This window comes from Sphaeramia orbicularis, chromosome 21 (assembly GCF_902148855.1).
Source record: "Sphaeramia orbicularis chromosome 21, fSphaOr1.1, whole genome shotgun sequence".
NCBI classification, from domain to species: Eukaryota; Metazoa; Chordata; class Actinopteri; order Kurtiformes; family Apogonidae; genus Sphaeramia; species Sphaeramia orbicularis.
In genome coordinates, this window is record NC_043977.1 from 5,228,555 (window position 1) to 5,253,126 (window position 24,572).

At 34.7% G+C, this 24,572-nt stretch overlaps 1 protein-coding gene across 1 annotated transcript in view; it reads left to right on the plus strand.

Moving 5' to 3' along the window:
- The window catches only part of wnt10a (wingless-type MMTV integration site family, member 10a), a 78,866-nt gene that overhangs the window by 20,342 nt on the left and 33,952 nt on the right, over positions 1-24,572 (plus strand). The window contains exon 3 of the mRNA XM_030125384.1: positions 10,876-11,249. Within this exon, the coding sequence (XP_029981244.1) occupies positions 10,876-11,249 (374 nt within the window). The remainder of the gene's footprint in view (positions 1-10,875; positions 11,250-24,572) is intronic.

The following is a 24,572-nucleotide window of genomic DNA, read 5'->3' on the forward strand; positions in this document are numbered from 1 at the left end:
GATAAATCATAAAAATTGCAATATTTTTTTTCAAGTTTCAATATCATTTTGGTCCTGAGTTAAATCCAAATATGCTTATTTGTGGTTTTTGACTATTTTTATTGTTAGAGTAGTGGAATATTTCCCAAATATGGAGGTAGATTCAATAATTCCCATAATTTTCCATCCCAGAGCTACATATCAGCATATTTGATGTACAAATTCACTCAATGGTAATAAAACTAGAGACCATGATGCACTTTGTCAGGTGAATGAATGTATTCTATGATATTTACATAGAATTGTACAATTACAGTTCTCAGTTTATCCATATACATACCATAAATAAATAATACATATATATTTGTCTGAATATGACAATAAATCATTATAAAAATTGCAATAATTTCTTTGAAGTTTCAACATCATTTTGGTCCTGAGTTAAATCCAAATATTCTTATTTATGGTTTTTGACTATTTTTATTGTTAGAGCAGTGGAATGTTTCCCAGATGTGAAGGTAGATTCAATAATTCCCATAATTTTCCATCCCAGTGCTACATATCAGTGTATTTGATATATAAATTCACTCAGTAATAATAAATCTAGTGACCACGATGCACATTGTTAAGTGAATGAATGTATTCTGTGATATTTACATAGAACTGTACGATTTCAGTTCTCAGTTTATCCATATACATACCATAAAAAATAATACATATATATTTGTCTGACTATGACAATAAATCATTATAAAAATTGCAATAATTTCTTTGAAGCTTCAGCATCATTTTGGTCCTGACTTAATTCCAAATATGCTTATTTGTGGTTTTGGATGATTTTTTCCCAAATATGGTGGCAGAACAAACAATTTTAATGTTAAAATATTATAATAAAAGAGCAAAACATTAAATCAAGTGTTTTAAGTTCACAATAGGAACCCTAACCTTAAGAAATATATAGTTGTAGGTTTGGGTGATTTGACGATAAATCAGAAAAATTGCAATAATCTTTTTCAAGTTTGAACATCATTTTAGTCCAGAGTTAAATCCAAAGATTCAATAATTCCTATAATTTTTCATCCCAGCGCTACATATCAGCATATCTGATGTATAAGTTCACTCAATAATAATAAATCTAGTGACCATGATGCACATTAGGTGCTCTGAATGAATTTATTCTGTGATTTTTACATGGAATTGTATGATTGCAGTTCTCAGTTTGTTCATATACATACCATAAATAAATAAAAAAATATATATTTGTGTGGATATGACAATAAATCACTATAAAAATTGCAATAATTTTTCAAGTTTCAACATAATTTTAGTCCAGAGTTAAATCCAAATGTTCTTATTTGTGGTTTTTGACTGTTTTTATGGTCAGAACAGTGGAATATTTCCCAAATATGGAGGTAGAACAAACTATTTTAATGATAAAATATTATAATAAAAGAGCAAAACATTAAATCAAGTGTTTTAAGCTGACAATATGAACCCTAACCCTAATAAATATATATTTGCACGTCTGGGTGATATGACGATAAATCATAAAAATTGCAAATTTTTTTTTTTTTTTTTTAATTTGAACATCATTTTGGTCCTGAGTTAAATCCAAAGATTCAATAATTCCCATAATTTTCCATCCCAGCACTAAATATCAGCATATTTGATGTATAAATTCACTCAATAGTCATAAATCTAGTGACCATGATGCACATTTTCAGGTGCTCCGAGTGAATTTCTGTTGATATTTTTTCAGTTTACAGTAAATACCACATGGTTCAGTATCATAGCTGACAGAATCAGACTTTTACTTCAGATTGGATTTAGTAAAAGGAAGTCACATCAAACTTTACTAAAAGGACCAGCCCCAGTTAATAGTTTTTTATTTGACTCCGACACACAGTCTGAATCATTTCCCCCTCCAGCAGTGTGCCATAAACTCCTAAGTGGTTTCGTTTCATGTTTTCTTTACAAGTTTCCATTCTAATCTTCAGTGTTTTGTGGGGGGTGGGGGGGCTGCGTTTGCAGAACCTGAGGGTACGGTGACGCTCGCAGGCAGAAAACTGAGATCCACAACAAACACTGAGGGAGGGAACAGCGTAGGGTATGAGTACGAGAGCCGCCGTCGCAGTCCGTCCTTCAATATTCATGGATTCCACAATTGGACATGGATATTTTTTTCATAGGAACGTGAATGTGTGTGTTTTTATTCTGAGTGTGTAGATGGGGGGGTGATATTACAGAGGCGTTGTGGTGGAGTTGTCCTCATTTATAAATCAGGAGTAATTCAGAGAAAAGAGGGACGTGTTTAGGTTTAACCCTTTTAGACCCAAAAGCATCGGTTTAACAGGTGGTGTCAGTCACAACAAGCCCCGCCCCTCGCATGTATTGTCTTATTTTGTCATCGATCCAGCTGATGTCATCATGTCTATGCGTGTGCTGATGTCATCATGTCTATGCGTGTGCTGATGTCATCATGTCTATGCGTGTGCTGATGTCATCATATGAGCTGCCTCCATATATGTGCCCAGTTTGAAGTAAACTGAAACAAAATTGATGTTTTTATAGACATGGGAAATCTCGCCTGTTAGAAGGAAATGGGAGGAAAAAAAATGTAAAAAAAAAAAAAAAAAATCATTTAAATATTGAACTTTGACCTAGTTTTCCCAAAATGTAATCCCATCTATTCATGCTCACTGATAATCTATAAACCCAATTTAGTATGAATTCAACCAATAGTTTTACTGTTACAGACATTTGAAATTTCGCTTCTTCTTCTGTGGTTCTTTTCTTTCTCTTCTTCTTTTGTTTTTTTGCTTCTTCTTCTTCAGTTCTTTTCTTCCTCTTCTTTGGTTCTTTTTTTTCTGTTATGCTTCTTTTCTTCTTCTTTGGTTCTTCTTTTCGTCCTCTTCTTTGGTTCTTTTGTTCTTCTGTTCTTTTGGGGTGTTTTATTTCTTCTTTTCTTTCTCTTCTTTGATTGTTCTTTTGGGTTTTTTGCTTCTTTTCTTCTTCCTTGGTTCTTCTTTTCTTCTTTGGTTCTTTTTTTCTTTCTCTTCTTTGGTTCTTCTTTTGTTCTTCTGTTTTCTTCTTCTCGTCTTCTTCGGTGCGTCTTTTCTTCCTCTTCTTTGATTCTTCTGTTCTTTTCTTCTTCTTTTCTTTCTCTTCTTCTTTGGTTCTTTTCTTTTTTGCTTCAGTTCTTTTCGTCCTCTTCTTTTAGTTCTTTTGTTCTTCTGTTCTTTTGTTCTTTTCTTCCTCTTCTTCTTTGGTTCTTTTTTTCTTTTATGCTTCTTTTCTTCTTTGGTTCTTTCGTCCTCTTCTTCTTTGGTTCTTTTGTTTTTCTGTTCTTTTGGGGTTTTTTTCTTCTTTTCTTTCTCTTCTTTGATTCTTCTTTTGTTTTTTTTTGCTTCTTTTCTTCTTCCTCTTCTTCGGTTCTTCTTTTCCTCTTCTTTGGTTCTTTTTTTTCTTTTATGCTTCTTTTCTTCTTTGGTTCTACTTTTCTTTCTCTTCTTTGGTTCTTTTGTTCTTCTGTTTTCTTCTTTTCATCTTCTTCGGTTTGTCTTTTCTTCCTCTTCTTTGGTTCTTTTGGTTTTTTTTGCTTCTTTTCTTCTTTGGTTCTTCTTTTCTTCTTCTTTTGTTCCCTTTTTTCTTTTATGCTTCTTTTTTTCCTCTTCTTCTTCTTTGGTTCTTCTTTTGTTCATCTGTTTTCTTCTTTTCGTCTTCGATTCATCTTTTCTTCCTCTTTGGTTCTTTTGGGTTTTTTTTTTTACTTCTTTTCTTCTTTGGTTCTTCTTTTCTTCTTCTTTTGTTCCCTTTTTTCTTTTATGCTTCTTTTCCTCTTCTTCTTTGGTTCTTCTTTTGTTCTTCTGTTCTTTTTTGCTTCTTCTTCTGCTGAATCCTTGGACTTTCTTGCGTTGATCTGACAGTTGTAACCACTGAACCACTGTGCCACCGTACACTACGACCAATGTCTTAAACTGCCATCATTTTATTTTTTAGACTAAAAGAGTCACCAAAATGCACATCCCTACTCTATGAACACTTTTCTGTGTTTATGTCACATTGATGTTGCTTGAATTCGGTCCTGATGCTGTGATGCAAAACAAAAATTTCACCTTAAATGCTTTAAAAACAAAGTATCTGTTTTGAGATTCAAAGGAGTAGAAAGTACAGATATTACGCATCAAAATGCAGGAAATAAAAGTGAAAAGTCCAAGTAAAGTGCACACACTTTCAAGTATTTGTATTTTGTTGCTTCCAGTCTCTTAAATCAAGTAACATACTCCGGTTTTTGAAACTGTCACTTTGGTCCTGAACTTTAATTTGAAGGTTTAAGACGTTAAAAGCAAAAAGAAAAAGACACATGACACTTAAATGATGCTACTTATTCAGAAGTGTGTCTGTTATCCTTGAATAGATGATATGAGAATCATTCATATTCATCTGTCGAGTTTGGACCTCGTCATCGCTGTCATTCCAGAAGCTTCCGATGGTTTTATGGACATCGAAAAGACTATTAAGACTATATAACAGACTATTTTACAATTCTGAAACAGAATATATATATATCTGAAACAGAGAGCTATATTTGACTTATTCATCTGTTGTAAACTGAGGTTTGGAAAATTACTCTAGTTCTTAAAGTTAGACCCAGCTGTTTTACAACAGAACTTAAAAGAAGAATAATGATATAATAGAATATAATGAGAGGCATTAAATAGTGGAGCAAAGTGTTTGTCTTAATCCTTTGAAGTAAAAGTAGACAATGCACAACAACTAAATCTACACTGAAAAAACAGCGAGATCAAGGTAAGATAAGATAAGATACGTCAAATTTGCATAAGAAGCCAAATATGCAAAATTTTGGATTTGCTGTTTTTACTTGAACCCATTTGACGAAGGAAAATATAGTTTTAGTCAAAAATGTGGGTAATCTTTGAAAAATAGCATAATTTGGTGATGATTTCATTGAAAAACCAAACACACAGTCTTAGTAGGATAGAAAAAAAATCCAATATTACCAGCAACATTAATGCATAGTTACTATTTGTTGCATAAATTAATACATTTATGAACATTATACAGGACAGTTCACACCATGGACACACTGTTTTTAACTGTGTCCATCAGACACACGATACAGAACAATAAAGACAGCGTTCACAACAGTCCATACAGAAACACATCTGATGTGTATTATGTTTAAAGGGATCAGTGCAATAACAGAATGTATATTTGGATGTTTTTTTTTTTTTTTTACCTTTTTATTTTACCCAAAATCTATTTATTTTAGCTACTTTTATCTGTAATTTTATAGTAAGTTTTATCTATGATGTACAGATTGGATGGCGCTTTTAAATTACAACGGAAATAAAGATATTCTTTTCTATTCTATTCTATTCTATTCTATTCTATTCTATTCTATTCTATTCTATTCTATTCTACTACCACATTGACCCGTCGCTCCGTCTTACAAACAAGACAGTGAGAGTTGATCGGACAGTGCCTGTGTTTTTAATTTGCTGTGACCTCAACTAAATTTTTGCACTTTATTAACTGCACTTAAAAAAAACTGTCTAACTTTTCTGTTATTGCTGTATTATTACTGTTTGTTTTAATTTTTTATTATTACCCGTCTATAAAATCTGTTTTCTTTCATGGTGTGTGCTACTGACCTCTTGTCCAGGTCCAGAGATCTCAGTCTCTTTGGGATTCTATCTGGTTAAATAAAGGTCTAATAATAAAATAAATAAAAATGTAAATGTGGTAGTTTTGATGCTGGGTAGAGCTGACCTTTGGGTACAGAAGTTCGTCTATATTTTATAAGTACTGATATAAAAATTGTTTGGTTAATCATTCTTTAAAATTTGAACGACTATTAACATATTAATACCGATATCTAGGGACTAAAGTCTGATCCATCTGATGTTCATTATCAGTCTTCTGCAGAGCTTGATGACAGGCTTACCATTTGAATCAGGAGTGTTGGGAGAGGGAAACATCTAAAACATGCAGGATACCGGCCCTCGAGGACCAGGATTGGACACCCCTGATGTGTAGTGACATAAGTATCACACAGATGAAAGCAGATGTGAAACTGTGTGAGTGCTCTGGAATGCACTGTTTCTTTAAGGACTATGCTCTACTGTAGTGCTGCACGATTCTGCCAAAAAATGTGAATCACCTTTTTTTTTTTTTTTTGCTTAGAATTGAGATCATGATTCTCTGGCATGATTTTTTTCACAAAATGTTTCTTGCACCGCTGTCAAGGAAAATGGGTTCTTTCACCTCTGATTCGAGTCTTTCATATCACTCCGCAAGTAGTCCGGTCACTTATGGTCCTGGTTGCTAAGCGACATCAGCTGATCTGTGAAAGTTTGCAGTGCAAAGAAACTTCCCAGCCAGCACAATGGAATTTTTTTAGTATAAAATTTTTGGAGAGGGCGAGAGTTTTGATTCTTGGTTAAAGGCCGAGTTATCCTCACCGGCAAAGAAAAGAAAAGGAGAAGAAGAACTGCACAGAAGTCAGAGAAGTGAAAATGAAAAGACACTTGGATCTGGACGACAGCGACAGTCCAAATATCTCATCACACTTAAATCAGACAGAATCACCTAAAGAGGAACTTTTCAGTGAGATAGAAAAACTGATTTATAGACAATAGATCTGGAAAATCTGATTTCAAGAAATCTTACCAAGATCATTTTCACTTGTTCCAGTGGCAAATTTTAATTCAAGATTTTTTTTTTGTTTAATTCAAGCAAAAAAATCTGCATATGGAACAAGTGAAAATTAACTTGGTAAGATTTCTTGAAATCAAATTTTCCAGATCTATCGTCTATAAATCAGTTCTTATATCTCAGTTAAAAGTTCATCTTTAGCCGATTCTGTCTTATTTTATGTGAGATATTTGGACTAGAAATGAGAAAAATACACTTGGTGAGATTTAGATTTTTTGCAGTGTACCAGTTAAAATTAGCTCAAAATCAGCTGGAATATATTATTTAGACCAGGGGTGTCAAACTCCTTTTGGTTCAGGGGCCATATTCAGCCCAATTTGATCTCAAGTGGGCCAGACCAGTAAAATAATGACTTAATAACCTATAAATAATGACAAATCCAAGTTTTTCTTTTTGTTTTAGCACAAAAAACCCCCAATTAAATTATGAAAATATTTACATTTTACAAAAAAGATGTGAATAACCTGAAAAAAACAGAAATTTCATTTGAAAAATTAGTGCAATTTTAACAATATTATGCCTCAACTTATTATTTATACATGTACATTACACACAGTGTTCCATAAACATTTGGTAACAGGCAGAATATTGTTAAAATTTTGGAGTTTGGAACTAAAATTTGAACAATTTCTACAATATTACATCTCTTATTATCAACACAACTACAGATCACAGTGGATCCATAAATGCACAAAACATTTAGTAACAGGCAGAATATTGTTCAAATTGCATATTTCGGGTTGTTCGTCTTTGTTTTTATTTATGTATTTATTTGCGTTTTATTGTGAAAGAATAGTTTTGTAAATGTAAATGTTTTCACAGTGTAATGTTATTTTTTTTCATTTAAATTTTTTCTACATAATTTTTCACAAAGAAAATTAGTCGTTGTCATTATTTATGGGTTATTGTGTTGGTATTTTTATTGGAGATCACATTGGTCTGTATGTGGAACCTGAACCAAAATGATTTTGACAACCTTGACTGTTCAGGTTCATTTTTACACTTTCATCCCGCGGGCCGGAATGGAACCTTTGGCGGGCCAGATTTGGCCCCCGGGCCGTATGTTTGACACCTGTGATTTAGACAAAGTCATCTGTATTTTCTTCAAGACATTGCTTTTCTAATATGTATGACAAGATCATTTTTCTTTTTAGAAACTGTAAGACTTATTGGCAAAGACTCCCCCTGGAATTCCTTTTTGTTTTTTTTTTGGCAGTGCATTGAGCAGCAGCTTTTTGCCTTGTAACGAACTAAAACAATAGTTTGCATCACGTCCCTGCTGAGGATGTTTTTCCAGATTATTTCCATTACTTTTACACTGACACCACTTGCACAACTGGGAGTCTGTGTAAAAGAACTGCTAATACCAGACGCTTTTCCCACTCTGTCAGGTTATTTTTCTCAGTGGATGGACTTTTATTTCCCAACTGACAGATTTTTTGGCATAAAACAATACAAGACAATTTGTGGTATTTTACAGCAGTGGTTCCCAAAGTATTTCAGAGACACAGAACAGACATTTGATGTCTCTTTGGGACCTAAACTCACAAAAATACATCATAAAATGCCAGATCTACGTTTTATCAACCCTTCCAACGTCTTAATATATTATCTTTTATGTTGTTTTTATCTTGTTAGATAATATTTTTTCTGTCTTTCATGTTATTTTACTCTTGTTTGACTTCATTATTGTATCTTTTACATCATGTCCATCTTGTTACATTACTTTTGTCTTGTGTTTTCTTCTTGCTGCGTCAGTTTTGTCTTGTTTCGGCCTTTACTACTGATGCCTCACATGGTTTGAACATTTATAAACTCTTCCTCAGAACACATCTCTTCTGTTTTAATACGATGAAAATAAATTCACATATCATATTACTGCTATATAATGTAACTGGAAACATGTGGGTCGATCTGTGCATGCAAAAGACAAGGATATTACAGTGTTTTGCAGAGAAGGATGGAAGAAAATGCCAAATATCAGACCTGGAAGACCTTTAGCTGGACAGAAAAACTGTTTGCATGCTGTGATACTGACTAAAAGGGATCTGACTATGTACTGGGTGTGCAGCATTAACAAACCTCTGCACATGCAACAAATACGTATTTATTTAGTGGCTTTACCTTGAGCTACTACTATAGTGTAGAAGGGTTCAACCTGTTGTATTTTTGGACGTGTGCATGAATGAATGTCCAGATGGTTTTCTTTGTTTTTGGATATGCCGATCCATTTAACGACAAATATCAAGTCCAAGCGTTCATTATAGGTCATAATTGTTGTTCAAAATACTCTCTATGAATAAACAAAATAGTTTACTTAACATAAAAAACACTGAAAGCGCTGATCCAAGGAATTCACGCTGTGGCTCTCGGTCAGAAAATTGCACGGCAGGTATATGTAACCTGTAACCTCACGACACCCATACCAACACCCATGATGCATTGCACGTGTGGTCATCATCACAGCCACACCCACGAAACAATTATTAAATTAAGGTCAAAACAAAAAAGACCAATAGCTGAACAAACTTGTATTTTGGTTCCAACAAGTAGAATCTATATTATAAAAGGGAGGTGGACTCTGTTTGTGTGTGTGTGTGTGTGTGTGTGTGTGTGTGTGTGTGTCTCGGGCATCACACAAAATTCGGAAAAAACTGACAGCTGTAGTTTTTCATATTTATGTATTTATGGTCAAGGAACAGACTAGTGAAAACAGCAAGTTGACAGGACCAATATTTTGGGAGATATTAGTAGTTTTAGAATACAATAGCCTTACAATCACGTTGCTATGCCCATGATGGTTGACAGGAAACGCAGTACCACGCTGCATGATGGGAAATGAAGTTCAAAACAGGAATGACACATTGGACTGGAAGAGGGAAACATCTAAAACATGCAGGATACCGGCCCTTGAGGACCAGGATTGGACACTCCTGCTATTTGTTGTGTTAACTGACTAAATCCAAATACTGTAACGCTTTTTCTCCAAACTCCTGATTCTGACATTTCTTTTTCTACACCAGGGGTGTCAAACATGCGGCCCGGGGCCCAAATGCATCCCGCCAAAGGTTCCAATCCGGCCCCTGGGATGAAAATGCAAAATGCAAAAATTCTCAGTCAAGGCCGTGGAACTCATTTTAGTTGCGGTTCCACATACAGACCAATATGATCTGCAGTCAAATAATAACAGCAGAAGAACCGACAAAAGAGAGTGACTGCAGATTTTCTTCTTGGTTTGATGTGAAAATAATATTACGATATGCCTATAAATGATGACAACTTCAAATTTTTGACTTTGTTGTAGTGCAAAAAATAACATTGAATTATGAAAATATTTACATTTACAAACTCTGCTGAAACAATAAAATGTGAATAACTTGAACAAATATGAACAACCTGAAATGTCTAAAGAAAATTAAGCACAATTTGAACTATTTTCTGCCTGTTCCTCAGTGTTTAGTGTCATTGTGGCAGATACTTCAGGGCAAAAATAGGGCTGACGAGCCACTGCAGCACCCGCAAAAACTGAAGTCAAGGTCGTCATCGAGACTGATGGACAAACGACAGTGTCTATGTAGATCTGATCCATAATGCACATGTAGAAATGATAAATTGAGGCGGAATATTGTTAATAGAGGTGGGTAATCCCAGCTCCACAGAGTAAAAGTCCTGCCATGAATTGGTTCTACCTGTTCACTTTACACAGGTGATTCCACTAATTATCCATCTACCTGGATGAGGAGTTGTGCTCATCAAAACTGGGCTGGTTCAGTGAGTGTTTGGAACAAATACATGGCAGGACTTGTACTCTATGGAGCTGGGATTACCCACCTCTGATTGTTAAAATTACACTTATTTTTCTTAAGAAATTTCAGTTTTTTCAGGTTATTCACATCTTTTTTGTTCGGATAGTTTATAAAAGTAAGTATTTTCATCATTTAATGGGTTTTTTTTGCACTAAAACAAAGACAAAAATTTGCAGTTGTCATTATTTATAGGTTATTATGCTATTATTTCACTGGTCCGGCCCACTGCAGATCAAATGTGGAACCTGAAAGAAAATGAGTTTGAGAGCCTTGTTCTACACCCATGAGACCGAACACACCACTGGTCTGTCCGTATAAAGCTGGAACTCTTCTTCTACTCTCATCCCCACAGGTTTTAAAGAGAGTGCTTTTGCGTACGCCATCGCCGCTGCAGGCGTGGTGCACGCGGTGGCAAATGCGTGCTCCATGGGGAAGCTGAAGGCGTGCGGCTGTGACGAGAAGCGACGTGGAGACGAGGAGGCCTTCCGCATCAAACTGCACCGTCTGCAGCTGGAGGCCATCCACCGGGGGAAGGGCATGGTGCACGGCGTCATGGAGCACTTCCCCGCCGACCTGCCCGGACCTCAGGACTCCTGGGAGTGGGGTGGCTGCAGCCCCGACGTCGAATTTGGAGAGAAGTTCTCACGGGACTTCCTGGACGCCCGTGAGACCTACAAGGACATCCATGCACGGATGAGGCTGCATAATAACAGAGTGGGGAGGCAGGTGAGTGGCTGCACGCAGACATGACGTGTGTGTTTGTGTTGGTTTGGTTTTATTTTTTTTTTATTGTGAGGGCACGTTGTCTTTGTTAACAGTTTATTCAAACATCTTCTCTGAAACTGCTGGTCGGATTCATTTCAAATTTTTTGTTCAAAGTTTTTCACAGATGTGAGAAGTTTAGATTTTGGAATTTTTGACGAATTTTTAAAATATTAAAAATGTGCCTTCCCTTCTCACGATCCATATTTTGATGGTTTATAACATGCAAAAATGGTTACAGATATCGAATATAGTTAGTATTGATCACTGATAGGGAGTCATATATGGACTTTCATTTGGGTCCATGACCTTTGACCTTGAGCAACCAAACTCAAGGTCACCAATGTCTACATTTCATCAATCTTCTTCTCTGAAACTACTGGCCGGATTCATGTCAAATTTTTGTTCAAAGTTTGTTCACAGATTTGAGAAGTTTGGATTTTGGAATTTTTGATGAATTTTTGAAATATTGAAAATATGCCTTCACTTCTCACAATCCATATTTTGATAGTTTATAACAGGGGTATCAAATACATTTTAGTTCAGTTCCACATTCAGCTAAATTTGATCTGCAGTGGGCCAAACCAGTAAAATAATAACATAATAATATATAAATAATGTCAACTCCCAACTTTTCTTTATGTTAGAGCGAAAAAAGTAAATTTACATTATGAAAAGGTTTACAAACTATCCTTTCAAAAGATGTGAATAATATGAACAAGCTGAACAAAATAAGTGTAATTTTAACAATATTCTGCCTCAATTGATCATTTCCACATGTACATTATAACTTGCAGATCACAGTGGATCTACAAACACACAAAACATTTAATAACAGACAGAAAATTGTTAAAATTGTACTTACTTCTCTTAAGACATTTCAGGTTGTTCATATTTGTTCAGGTTATTCACATTTTTTAGGAAATTAGACTTTGTTTTAGTGTATATACATGAAAATATGTACATTTACAGAGAGAAAAATTTAGAGTTGTCATTATTTATATATTATTATGATAGTATTTTACTGGTCCTGCCCACTGGAGGTTGAATTGGTCTGAATGTGGAACCTGAACTAAAAGGATTGTTAATATCTTAATTATAATTTTTGCATTTCACAAATTCATCCCAAGGGCCGAACTGGACCCTTTGGCGGGCCGGATTTGGCTCCCGGGCCGCATGTTTGACACCTGTGGTTTATAACATGCAAATATGATTACAGATATTGGTATAGTTACTATTGATCACTGATAGGAAGTCATATGTGGACTTTCATTTGGCTCCATGACCTTTGACCTAGAGTGACTTTGAAGGGTCACACTCAAGGTCACCAACGTCTACATTTCATCAGTCTTCTTCTCTGAAACTACTGGTCGGATTCATTTCAAATTTTTTACGTTTCTTTCTTGGAACAATATCTGTAAAGTTTGTTCGCAGTTTTGAGAAATTTCGAATTTTGAATGTTTGATGAATTTTTGAAATATTAAAAATGTGCCTTTCCTTCTAATGGTCCATATTTGGATGGTTTATAACATGGAAATGGTCAGAGATATTAATGTAGTTCCTATTGATCACTGATAGACGTCATGTATGGACTTCGATTGGATTAGTTGAGTTCTCCTCCAGTCAAAGTCCCGCCCACTTCTGACAAACCTCACAAATTCCACTTGTTGATTCTTGACAGAACATTCCAGTGAGATACAGAACCATTGGTCCTATATTTTTAAAGTTTATATCATTATTTAGATTTGCAACACTTGTTTAGTCCTGTCGTATTTATCCTTAATCCGTCATTTTTTGCTAATGTTTAGTTGTTTGGCCCTTTTCTGCGGACTCTTTGTAGCTTGTGACACAGAATTTTGCTAATCACAGGTATTTTCAGGCAGGTAAATGGTTAAATGTGTGTTTGACAGCTGTATTTACTGATTTATGTTTTTACAATTTTTTTTTCAGATCTTACAATAAATTAAAATGCTAAATTGTCTATAAATGAAAAAATATTAGCTGTAATTTGAGCTGTGATTAATAGAAATTATCCATCCAAAAAAAAAAAATCTAAAGAGTTTTCTTTTGCTTAATGATTTATTTATATTTATTTTTTTGGTTTTTATAACTGTACTTAGCACTGAGATACTTTGATAGTTGTCATTAGGGCTGTGTATTGGCAAGAACCTGGCAATACGATAAAAATCACAATACTAGGATCATGATACGATATATCACGATATATCATGATACTGTTAAGAAGGCAATTTTTTTTGTTTCTTTTTTTAAATGATTATTTCCTTGAACAATTGAATTACATGAGAAATCTGCACAAATACTAAACACATTTTTATTTGATCACAACAGGATCTAATGTTTTATCACAAAATGTTCCTGTGTTCAAACTGAAATTATATTTTACAGACATTACAGTTTCAGATCCTGTTCAAATGTTCATATTCTATTAGTTCACTACTAACATTATTTTAGTTCAATCCCAAACAAAGGAACTAACATTATTTAATAAAAGAGTGTTAAATAATAAAGAATAAAATCTAAACAAAAAAGAAAAACAAATGAACCTCCACAATATCTGCATTTGAATAAACACCTAAAAATATCGATACAGTATTGTGAAATGAAATATCGCGATATATTACAGAACCGATATTTTCTCACACCCCTAGTTGTCATTATTGTTAAAGTCGTTCTTTGAATTTAAGTCCCAAATGTTATTTTCTAACAGTTTGGAACCACAGATCTATTCAGATTTAGTATAAACAGCATCTCTAGCATCAGTAACTGGTTGATTTTATAGAAGTAAGCCAAGTTTTTGTGTATTTCATGGAGTAAAACCATTTAGTTTAACATTGTATTACATTCACTTTTACTGAAGACATGAAGACATAAAATAAAACTACGATGACCTTTATCGAACGTGGAAATTTTAACTCCCTGTGCGGTTTATTGATGCGTTATATAATATTTAATCATCAATCCCAGTATTTTTCCAGTTGACATCCTCGTTTATAATGTGGTAAAATTACCTTGATGACACGTACCCATTGTTTATTTGGTTGTTGTTGTTGGGTTCAGGCTGTTGTTTTTTCACTTCATAGTCGTCATGTTTGAGATTCACCGTCATGACACTGGGACAGTTCATGACATGACGGACTTATCGGTTGGAACTATGCAAATAAGATGCTGAACAATTCAACACGTCTGGAAGTGTCTACCGCAAAACAAGTGCCAGATATGCCAAAGGAAATTGACGAATGATACATTTACAAGCCTGGCAAATCATCTGATAGCTATAAATAACAGATTAGCCACCCTGCACCTGCTGGAGCTAACTGATGTTCATGCTACATTAGTGCATTGACATTTACACTTATTTGTATGTTTTTATCCTTACCTCGGTTATGACGTGATCGCCATATTAGAATAGAATAGAATAGAATAGAATAGAATAGAATAGAATAGACTTTATTTGCCATTTGCACAGATACATTGCAGTATAGGTACATTGGAATTCTTGTGTGTTTCCCTGAGTCACAGAGTTAGAAAAAGACCTGAATAAAAACAGAAACAAAACATAAACGCATCTAAAATACATAAACACAGCTAAAACCTCTAATACAAGATTTACCTGCTTGTATCAACTCATGAAAAAGTTGCCATGCACAATAAAACTGAAAAACTAAGAATACAGTAAAAGCTAATTCTCTCTGTATGTTGTGGGTCTTAAACATCAGACATCAACGCACTGAGATGCAGATGTTATTATCAGGTGAATCACAACTGAATCAAACTGCACTGCAAAAAAAGGGAACATCTGACGTAGATAAACTCACTTGAATTTGGAATATTTATCTAGAAAGATAATTTTTTAGATTTATTTACTTATTCTGACTTATTCTTGTTAAGATTATTTGACTTGTTCCAAGAGTTTTCATCTAGAGCTACCCTGCTGAGATATTACAACAATTTTATTTTTCCAATATTTTTTATTCATGAAAAATAGAACACAATTTACCTTCCCTTTTTTCTTTTCAAGTATAAACATACATGGATATAGAGACACGTTAACATTTATACATATATAAACAGTATAAATCCGTATATCATTCGTCCGTTCGATTTTCAATTTAAAATCAAAAAATCACCAAAAATCAAAAACAAAAATACGACTCGTTTTTTTGTTTTTCATTTTCAAAATCAGAATGAAAAACGGATAACGGTTTGTTTTTCCATTTCCCGATTTTGTGCTCAAATGAAAAATGGGAAAAAAAAAAAAAAAAAAACGGATAACGACCGTTTCATCTGATTTTGCTGTTTTCAATATAGTTCAGTTGTCTGACCCGGAAGTAGTCGTAACTATGGAAAAAATAAACAAACGGAATCATGGCCGGACTGAAGGAATATTTTGCTATAATTAAGATGCCGTTAATCTCGTTAATTCAGAAAAATAGAGCCGAATTAATTTTTTTCTGTGAATGCAATACGCTTCCGAATCAAACAGCTGCTTAATTATAGCAAGATATTCCTCCAGTCCGGCCATGATTCCGTTTGTTTATTTTTGCCCTAGTTACGACTACTTCCGGGTCAGACAACTGAACTATATTGAAAATAGCAAAAATCGATTAAATGGTTGTTATCGTTTTTTCCATTTTTTATTTGAGCACAAAATCAGGAAATGTAAAAACGAATCGTCATCCATTTTTCATTCTGGTTTTAAAAATGAAAAACAAAAAAATGAGTCTTTTTTTGTTTTTTGATTTTTGGTTTTAAATTGAAAAACGAATGAACGAATGATACATGGATTAGTATATGTACGAGGGCCGTTCAATAAGGTCATGGCCTCACCCAGAACAGAACAACACAGACTGATAATTTATATTTTATTTTTCAACATAATCTCCATTTACAGCAATGCACTTGGTCCATCGATGTTCAAGCATCACTATCCCATCACGAAAGAATGTAACATCCTGTATTATAACAACCAGTATTTCTGGGTGAGGCCATGAACGTATTGAACAGCCCTCGTACATATACTCATGCATACAAAAATAACAAATGAAAGAGCTGATATTACAGCTAATTTTAAGTAATATTTATAACAAAACACGCTCCATTGTTGGGAGATGAGTATGAGTATTACCCTCAAGAAATGTTACTTGTTTTATGCAGTTTTGCTCATACATATCTGAGTCATTACATATAAAAATAATAACAAATAAGAATTTTAGCATTTTTACAATTGGATCATTCTATAATCATTAGATAGTTTTTTCTTATTTTAAGAAAACTTAATAAAGTGCAATTTTCTTACTGGACTGGCAGATAATTATACTTGCAAAAAGGCATTTTATCCAGTAATGAGTTTAATTGTCTTATTTTTGGACAGGCCTTTTTTGCAGTGTGTGAAGCCGTTGACGATTCACACATGTCGTTTCCAAAGTCAACATTTTTTTTGGACCGGGACTCGATGATATCATTTTTTTTTCCTGTTCCAAACTCTTGTTACTACAGTGGTCGACCTCTAAATTAAATCAAAATGTGTTTTAGATAGTGATTGGATGTGTTATAAGCGCACATGTATTCTCTCTAAATACTGTTGCTACTGTAGAGGCTCCAGGACAAACATTTGGACTGAACACCAGGCACATTAGTGTTTTTCTCAAACAAAAGGAATTGTTTGGGAGTCACAGAGTGTGAGGCGGCTACACGGTTCTTAGCGCTTTGTGTATTTATGAAATCCAGCTTTCAACAGAGGAAAAAGGAAAATGCACGCAGTGGATTGGGACTTCTTGTGCGTTTTGCTCAAATCTCGCGTCTTGCAGGTTGGGTTTTATTTACTTAACAGTTCAGAGGGATACGTCTTTACCTTGTGTCCATTCACCCCATGGCTTTATTTTGTTAAGAGCATCACTGGGAATTTCCCAAATAATTCTTCTTTCATGTGTTACCTTAATGCACAGCCTGAGGGATTACATTAACCCATATTTCTTCAGTATATTTTCAGTGTTTCCCCTTAGATGTCTAGAGTTTTGTATTGTGATAAGACAGTGAAGATGAGCTCTCTGTGTTCTGTTAGCGTTAGATTTCAGAACAAATATTGTAAATATTGCATGTAAATAATTTGAGAAATAGAAATGGTTGATTAACCCAATATCCAGTATTGGGATCAGGTTCTGATGCCAACGTAATTAACAGATCAGAAATTTCCAATTCAACTTACAGAGGCAAGGCAAGGCAAGTTTATTTGTATCGCACATTTCAGCAACAAGGCAATTCAACGTGCTTCACACAGGACATTGAAATAAAAGAAACAAAAAGAAACACATTTAAAACATCATAAAAGAAACATGTAAAAGGTGATTTAAAACAGCAAGTAATAAAACAACACATAAAATCAAAAAAAAAAAAATAGAATAAAATAAAAATAAAAACACACACATATTAAAGTAAGAGTTGCAGTGCAGAGTTTCAAAGAGAATATAAAGTTTAAAAAGTCCAAAGCCTTTTAGTCAAAGGCAGCAGTGAACAGGTGAGTCTTTAACCTGGACTTAAAAGAACTCAGACTCTCAGCAGACCTGATATTTTCTGGTAGTTTGTTCCAGATATATGGAGCATAGAAACTGAACGCTGATCCTCCATGTTTAGTTCTGACTTTGGGAACACAGAGCAGAGATTTACGATCTATGAGCCATGTCTGTGTTTTAATGTCGTCTGCTGAAATGACTCCACAAGTGATTCCCTGCAGGCTGCTCTGTTAGCTGGCTGCAAACTGTGGAATGGATTTCCTGAACGGAGGCGTGTCTCAATGAGACGTGGAGTAATGGGACACGCCTCCGTTCAGGAAATCCATTCCACAGTTTGCAGCCAGCTAGCAGGCGAGCACTGAGCAGCGCTGTGGCTAACTTAGACTTAGACTAGGATGTAACGAGATGAAAATTTCATATCACGGTATTTGTGACCAAAATTATCATGGTTATCATTATTATCGCAGTATTGTTGAAATTGTGCTCAAAATGTTCAAAAGTACAAATACACATACTGAAATAATTTAACCAAGTTGTATTTTGAAAAACTAAAAAAACAACAAATAAAATAATTGTCACAATGCACTTTCTGCTGCAGAAACATTCAAATATTAACCCTTAGTGGTCTGAGCCTATTTTGTCCGTTTTTCAATCCTTTTGATTTTGCTTTTATATACTATATAAACAAATGTTTACTATACCCATGTTTCGTATCTTTTTTTTGCAGCACAACTTCGTCTATCTCATCTGTCTATTATTTTTTTCACTTTAACCTACTATAAAAACATAAAAGGACAAAAAACACAAAAAAATATATAAAATCTGATTTGAAAAATGTATACAGTTTATTGCACAAATAACACAAAGATGCTTAACGAACCTTTTCAAAGACTTTAAAAGTGAATATTGGTTCTAAACATTAGGTATAGGAAATTAAAATTGTAATAACTTAAAACTATACTCAAATATTTGACATAAAAGCAGATTGGCGTTTTCTCCGGAAAAGTGCAGTAATCAAACACGGTTATCATGATAATTAGAATTTAAACGGTAATACTAACCGTCTGCAATTTTACCGCGGTTTATCGTTATGCCGGTAATCGTTACATCCCTAACTTAGACTTAGACATGCTTTATTTGTCATTCAGATTCGTATCAAAATGAAATTACGATGCAGTGGCTCAGTGCGCAACAGGAAAATTGACAGTCTTTATATAAAAGGATAAATATACATATAAAAAAAAAAAAAAAACTTGAATCAAAGATAAATAAAGATAAACCAACTTTTGATCACAACATGTCCACTGTGTGGAAATTAGGGGAGTAACGGTGCACTCGTTTGTACAGAACTGTTTCAGTTTGGGGCCTTCGATACAATACGGAGGTGTACCGAACATATCGAACTTGCCTGTAGAGAGGAGTTTATTACAGCCTCATATAAAAGCAACATTAATGATGATAATATTAAAGCAAACAGAGCTCTGGCAGATGTCCAAATTCAGGTATCAGGATCGGATCGGAAGTGAAAAATGGGGGTCGGTGCATCCTTGTTAACCCTTAGATGCAAAAGTGTCTGGACCCTCCACTCTTCCATAAATGGGTTAATGGGTCAAAAATGACCTGCGTTAAAATCATTGTCTGTTTATGCCACGTAATGTTAAAAAATAATTATTTGTATTACATTTTGGTCCAAAAAAGAATGATTTCATGTTTGAAATATTTACATTTTTGATTTTTTTTTGTCATTTTGTCATGTTAAATATAATCATTTGTATTATTATTGTTTATTTTTATTACTGAAATATTTAGATTTTTGATTTTTTTCTGGTCCATAATGTCCACACCTCCGTTGGTTCTGCTGTAAAATGGATCAGTGTTGGCCTGGGCGGCTTTAACCCCAGGTATACTCTGGCCTGGGGGTTTACTTTGGCCTGTTACAGCAGGTCATTTTATGCATCTAAGGGTTAATTCAGTGTTGTTTGTAAATGTGTAAATTTAGTATGTTTTGTGAATGACTGAAGAACTAGTTCCGGCAGTTTAGTGCTCGGGGCAAAGATGGGCAGATGTAAATGACAGTGATAAGCTTTGACGATGTCCAGAACGACGGGGAACGGAGACAAGAAGCCACCGTAAATTGCTCATTGTTCCCCGTTTCCTCCTGAGTAATTTGGGCCTGTATCTTTCCATCAGTTTACTTCTGGTTTCCTTGATTATGCAGACAAAACACAAATGTGGATCGCGTCAGCGGGGCCGGACAACAGCCGTCCTCCCTGTAACAGCAGAGGACAGATCTGCAGCGGCGTCAGGTCCTGTTGGGACTAAACAGAACCACGTGAATACTAATGAGTCAGTGGGTGGTAGATTAGAGTTATCTGTGTTTGGGTCTAAGATTATTCGGATGTAAACAGGGTCACCGTGGGGCCTCCTGCATGTCGTCTACATTCAGTGTGTTGGAAAGTAGATGAAACACGGTTGTTGATAACTGTGTGAAACAACAAGTGTAAGATTATTATCACTATTTAATATGTACAGATACAAAGGAATTAGGTTTGGGTTCACACGGGACCAGGGGCGCCGCCACCAACTATGGGCCCCATGACAGCTGAATGTTGTGGGACCTTTCATGAAGTTCAGTATCTTGTCAATCTGTCGGAATGGGGTGGGCGGAAGTGGGGGTGCGGTCCATACATAACGTCACTTATGCTAGCGTGAACACGAAACTGAAACTTAACATGCTTTCGAGGTCCGATTCCCGATTTCTATTCCTGTATTATTCAGCGGATAATACAGGAAATACATGAAATTTTTACAACTTCTAGCCTGTATCCACTGGACCCCCTCCACTACTCTATGCGCCCCCCCCCCCCCCCCCCCCCACAAATGCTGGGGCCCATGAATTTGTCATGTTTACCCCCCCTCATCGGCGCCCCAGTACGGGACTGAAAGAAAGTAAAAGTACAGTATAGTTAGGAATGGGAATATATAAGAATTTAACGACTCCAATTCAATTATTGATTTTGCGTATTGATCTGATTCTTTTCTGATCCTTTTCTGATTCTCTTATCGATTCTCATTGGGTGAGGGAATAAAAGAGTACAAACGGGTATGTTTGCATTAATTGTCTTTTATATTTCCATCTGCACAGAAAATATAACATATACAGTATGCACTAATGATAATAACAGATGATACAGGGCCCAGTTCCAGATAGTCATATATGAGGTGGGAATCAGGACTGTTAAGGGGGCACATGCCCAGTGACGGAAGTGGCGACAGGGGGGCACGCCATACAACCGTACAAAGTGAAAGTGAAAGTTAAAATGCTTTACTAATTTCCTCTATTTTCCTTTTCCCTACCTTTGGAAGCTTTTATTTGAAGGGGCAGGACGTTTGTTGCCTCCACCCCCCACCCCCCCAGAACCAGGCCCAGATGACACCCTGGTGTTTGTTCTGCCACTAGGTTCACAAGTATCGCTAAATAGCGTACCAAACACGTGACATTCCTGCAAATGGATTACATTCAAATTGTAAATTACACTTAGACTACGTTCACACAGCAGGTCTTAATGCACAATTTGGATTTTTTGGTGAAATCCTATTTTTTTTGTGTGCTCGTTCATATTCCACATTAAGTGCGACTTCTATCAGTTTTGAGTATGAACTGAATGGGACCCTGAAGTGACCCACATACACTAAAGAGGTCCTGATGGAATATGAGACCACGCACACACACACTGTTTACAGAAGTAACACTCCTGGGACGCAGAATTGAGATGTTTGTCGTATTTCAATGATAAATGTGACCTGGCCGTTCAGTCTGAAGTCGCATTGGAAAATATCAGATACATATCAGATTTTGGACCACATATGAAAGTGGTCTGGGTCAGATTAGTGCTGTTCAAACTGTCTTTAACAGATCAGATACAGGTCACATACGGGCAAAAAAATTGGATTTGGGCCACATTTACCTGCAGTCTGAACATAACCTTAGACTTTATTATCTGTCAGAGTACAACAAGTGTACACAGAATAAAATTTTATTTCACCAGCTCAGCATAGAATAAAAGAATTTTACAAAAAATATATAGATGCATAGATATATATAAAAGTAGATTAACCCTTTCATGCACAGTGGTCACTACAGTGGACAGTTCTTCTACAGCTTTACTCTTGTATATTCATGGGTTTTGTTGTTTTAGTTCCATATCAGCCAACACAGTGGACACTTATGCATCATCTCATAAACTGCAGTTCATACCATTATTGTAACTTTGCTGTTCTTGGTTGGTTCTTGGGTGGAAATCAATTGTTAATATTTATTTTTTGCATATTATCTCCATGAAGTGAGTTATAACTAGTATTAGAATATGTTAAAATGTGAGAAAACATCAGATTAGCTGCATTAAACATGGTTTCATTTCACTGTTTTCATATCATTTTATGATATTGGGTTTTAAATACATGTTTCTTTGCTTCAAGAATAAAATTCATGGTGTAGCTGAGTGGACATTTTTGTAACTCCATGAAAAACAGGTTGATTTAAAAAAAAAAAAATCAATCACATTGTTTTTTTTTTCATGCCTAAAGAGGAATAAAAACACTCAGGAAAAAAAAAAAAATTGATTAAGGTTCTCATAATTCATGCATGAAAGGGTTAAATGTACAGCAGGTAAATACTAAAATACTATAAAGTGCAGGAGTGAATGTGAATTCACTCACAGGACTGATTGTGCAAAGATGATGCATTTTTCCTGAATAGAAATACAGTAGAGTATGGAAGAGGGAAATTGTCCATAACATTGAAAAAATGTCATGTATTTGATCATTGGAACATATTATGAACACTATTTTGCACAAAGCCAGATTCCATATTTATTCCAGAGCCGTCATGGATGTGCTCAGTCCTCCAGGCTTTTTACTATGCTATTATTTATTATATTTATTATGTGTTTTACTGGACTATATCTGCACCAGAGATAGAGATTGTGGCTTTAAGACTTTACTTTTACTGTTTCCTCAACAAAGTGGAATCGTTCAGCATGATGGATATGATCTAATTTCATCATAATGTGATTGAATTAGTGTGTAGTTACATCCAGGAATTTGGATGATAATTTGATTTTATTTTTTATAGGTCATATTTAATGAGGTCTTGAGATCAGACCTGTTTTTGAGTGTTTTATACATGCGTTATGTGTTTTTGAGGGTTTATGGCTCGGCTGTCAAGCTCATTTTAGTTCAGGTTCCGCATCAACACATAAAGGGACCAGTAAAATAACAGGCATAAAAACTTTACATACCTAATAATAATGCAAATTTTTACTTTGTTTTAGTGTGAAAAAAGTCAAATTGCATTATGAAAATATGAATAACCTCAACAACCATGTAAAGCTGACATTTGTTAATACCTATCTGAATGACGATTACAGTATATGTCTATTATAATAGCAGACAAATGACAAATGACATGGTGTTTTACCAGTAATAAAATGTTTTTACTGTCATCAATGTGGTGAAGAAAGAAAACCATCATTGCCTTTTTGAGACATTGGACTCTTTGACTAAAAATTCTGTTTATCTGTGTAAAATAAATGAGCTAATGGGATGTGTTGTGAAAATATCATAACAAGACATTAAATCCAACTTTTCCTCTACTTGAACCGTCTAGTTTAGGAGGTAAATTATGTGGAAGTTTCTCTTTTTTCGCATTTGTTTGAAACATGCTTATAAATAAAACTGGGATTGGTCTTCGATTTGGGTGAGGAAAATGTCTTCAAACTTAGTGAAGAACAAAAGAAAATAAACAGAGATTTATTTTCATTTTCAGCTGGATCTTTCCAGAAGGGTATTTGGGAGAGTTCAATATTGGCTTTCAGATTCCTCCCAATAAATTTGATCTCCATGTAGGAGCCAAGTGAGCAGAGGCATCTATCTAACAAAAGACGGAAAATCATCAACTACAGCAGAAAATACTCAGAGTCCAAATGCATTCTCCTCCTGATGACCTCTGATGACCTCAGAAGGGTTCAACGCTGAAGTGTTTTGCATAAACACATGTCAGATAGAATAGAACGGGGGGGTCAAACATGCGGTCTGTGGGCCAAAACCGGGCCACCAAAGGTTCTAATCCGACCAGAGGGATGAATTTGCAAAATACAAAAATTACACTGAAGATATTAACAGTCAAGGATGTTGGACTGGTTTTAATTCAGGTTCCACATTCAGACCAATATGATGGAAAGTAAAATAATAGCATAATAACCTATAAGTAATGACTCCAAATAATGTTCTTGGTTTCATGTTAAAAAAAAAAAAAAATTACATTATGCCTATAAATAATGACAACTCCAAGTTTTTCTCCGTTTTAGTGCAAAAAAAAAAACATAAAAATTATGAAAATATTTCCATTAACAAACTATCCTTTAAAAATAAAACATGAATAACCCGAACAAATATGAACAACCTGAAATGTCTAATATATAATATAAAGAAAATTAAGTTCAATTTTAACAATATTCTGCCTGTTACTATATGTTTTGTGTCTTTGTAGATCTGATCCATAATGTACTTTTATAAAGGATAAGTTAATGCATAGTATTGTTAAAATATCTTATTTTTATTAAGAAATTTCAGTTTTTTTCCAGGATTTTCAGATCTTTTTTGTTTGGATATTTTCTAAATGTAAGTATTTTCTTAATTTAATGTTTTTTGTTTTTTTTGCACTAAAACAGAAAAAAAAATTGGAGTTGTCATTATT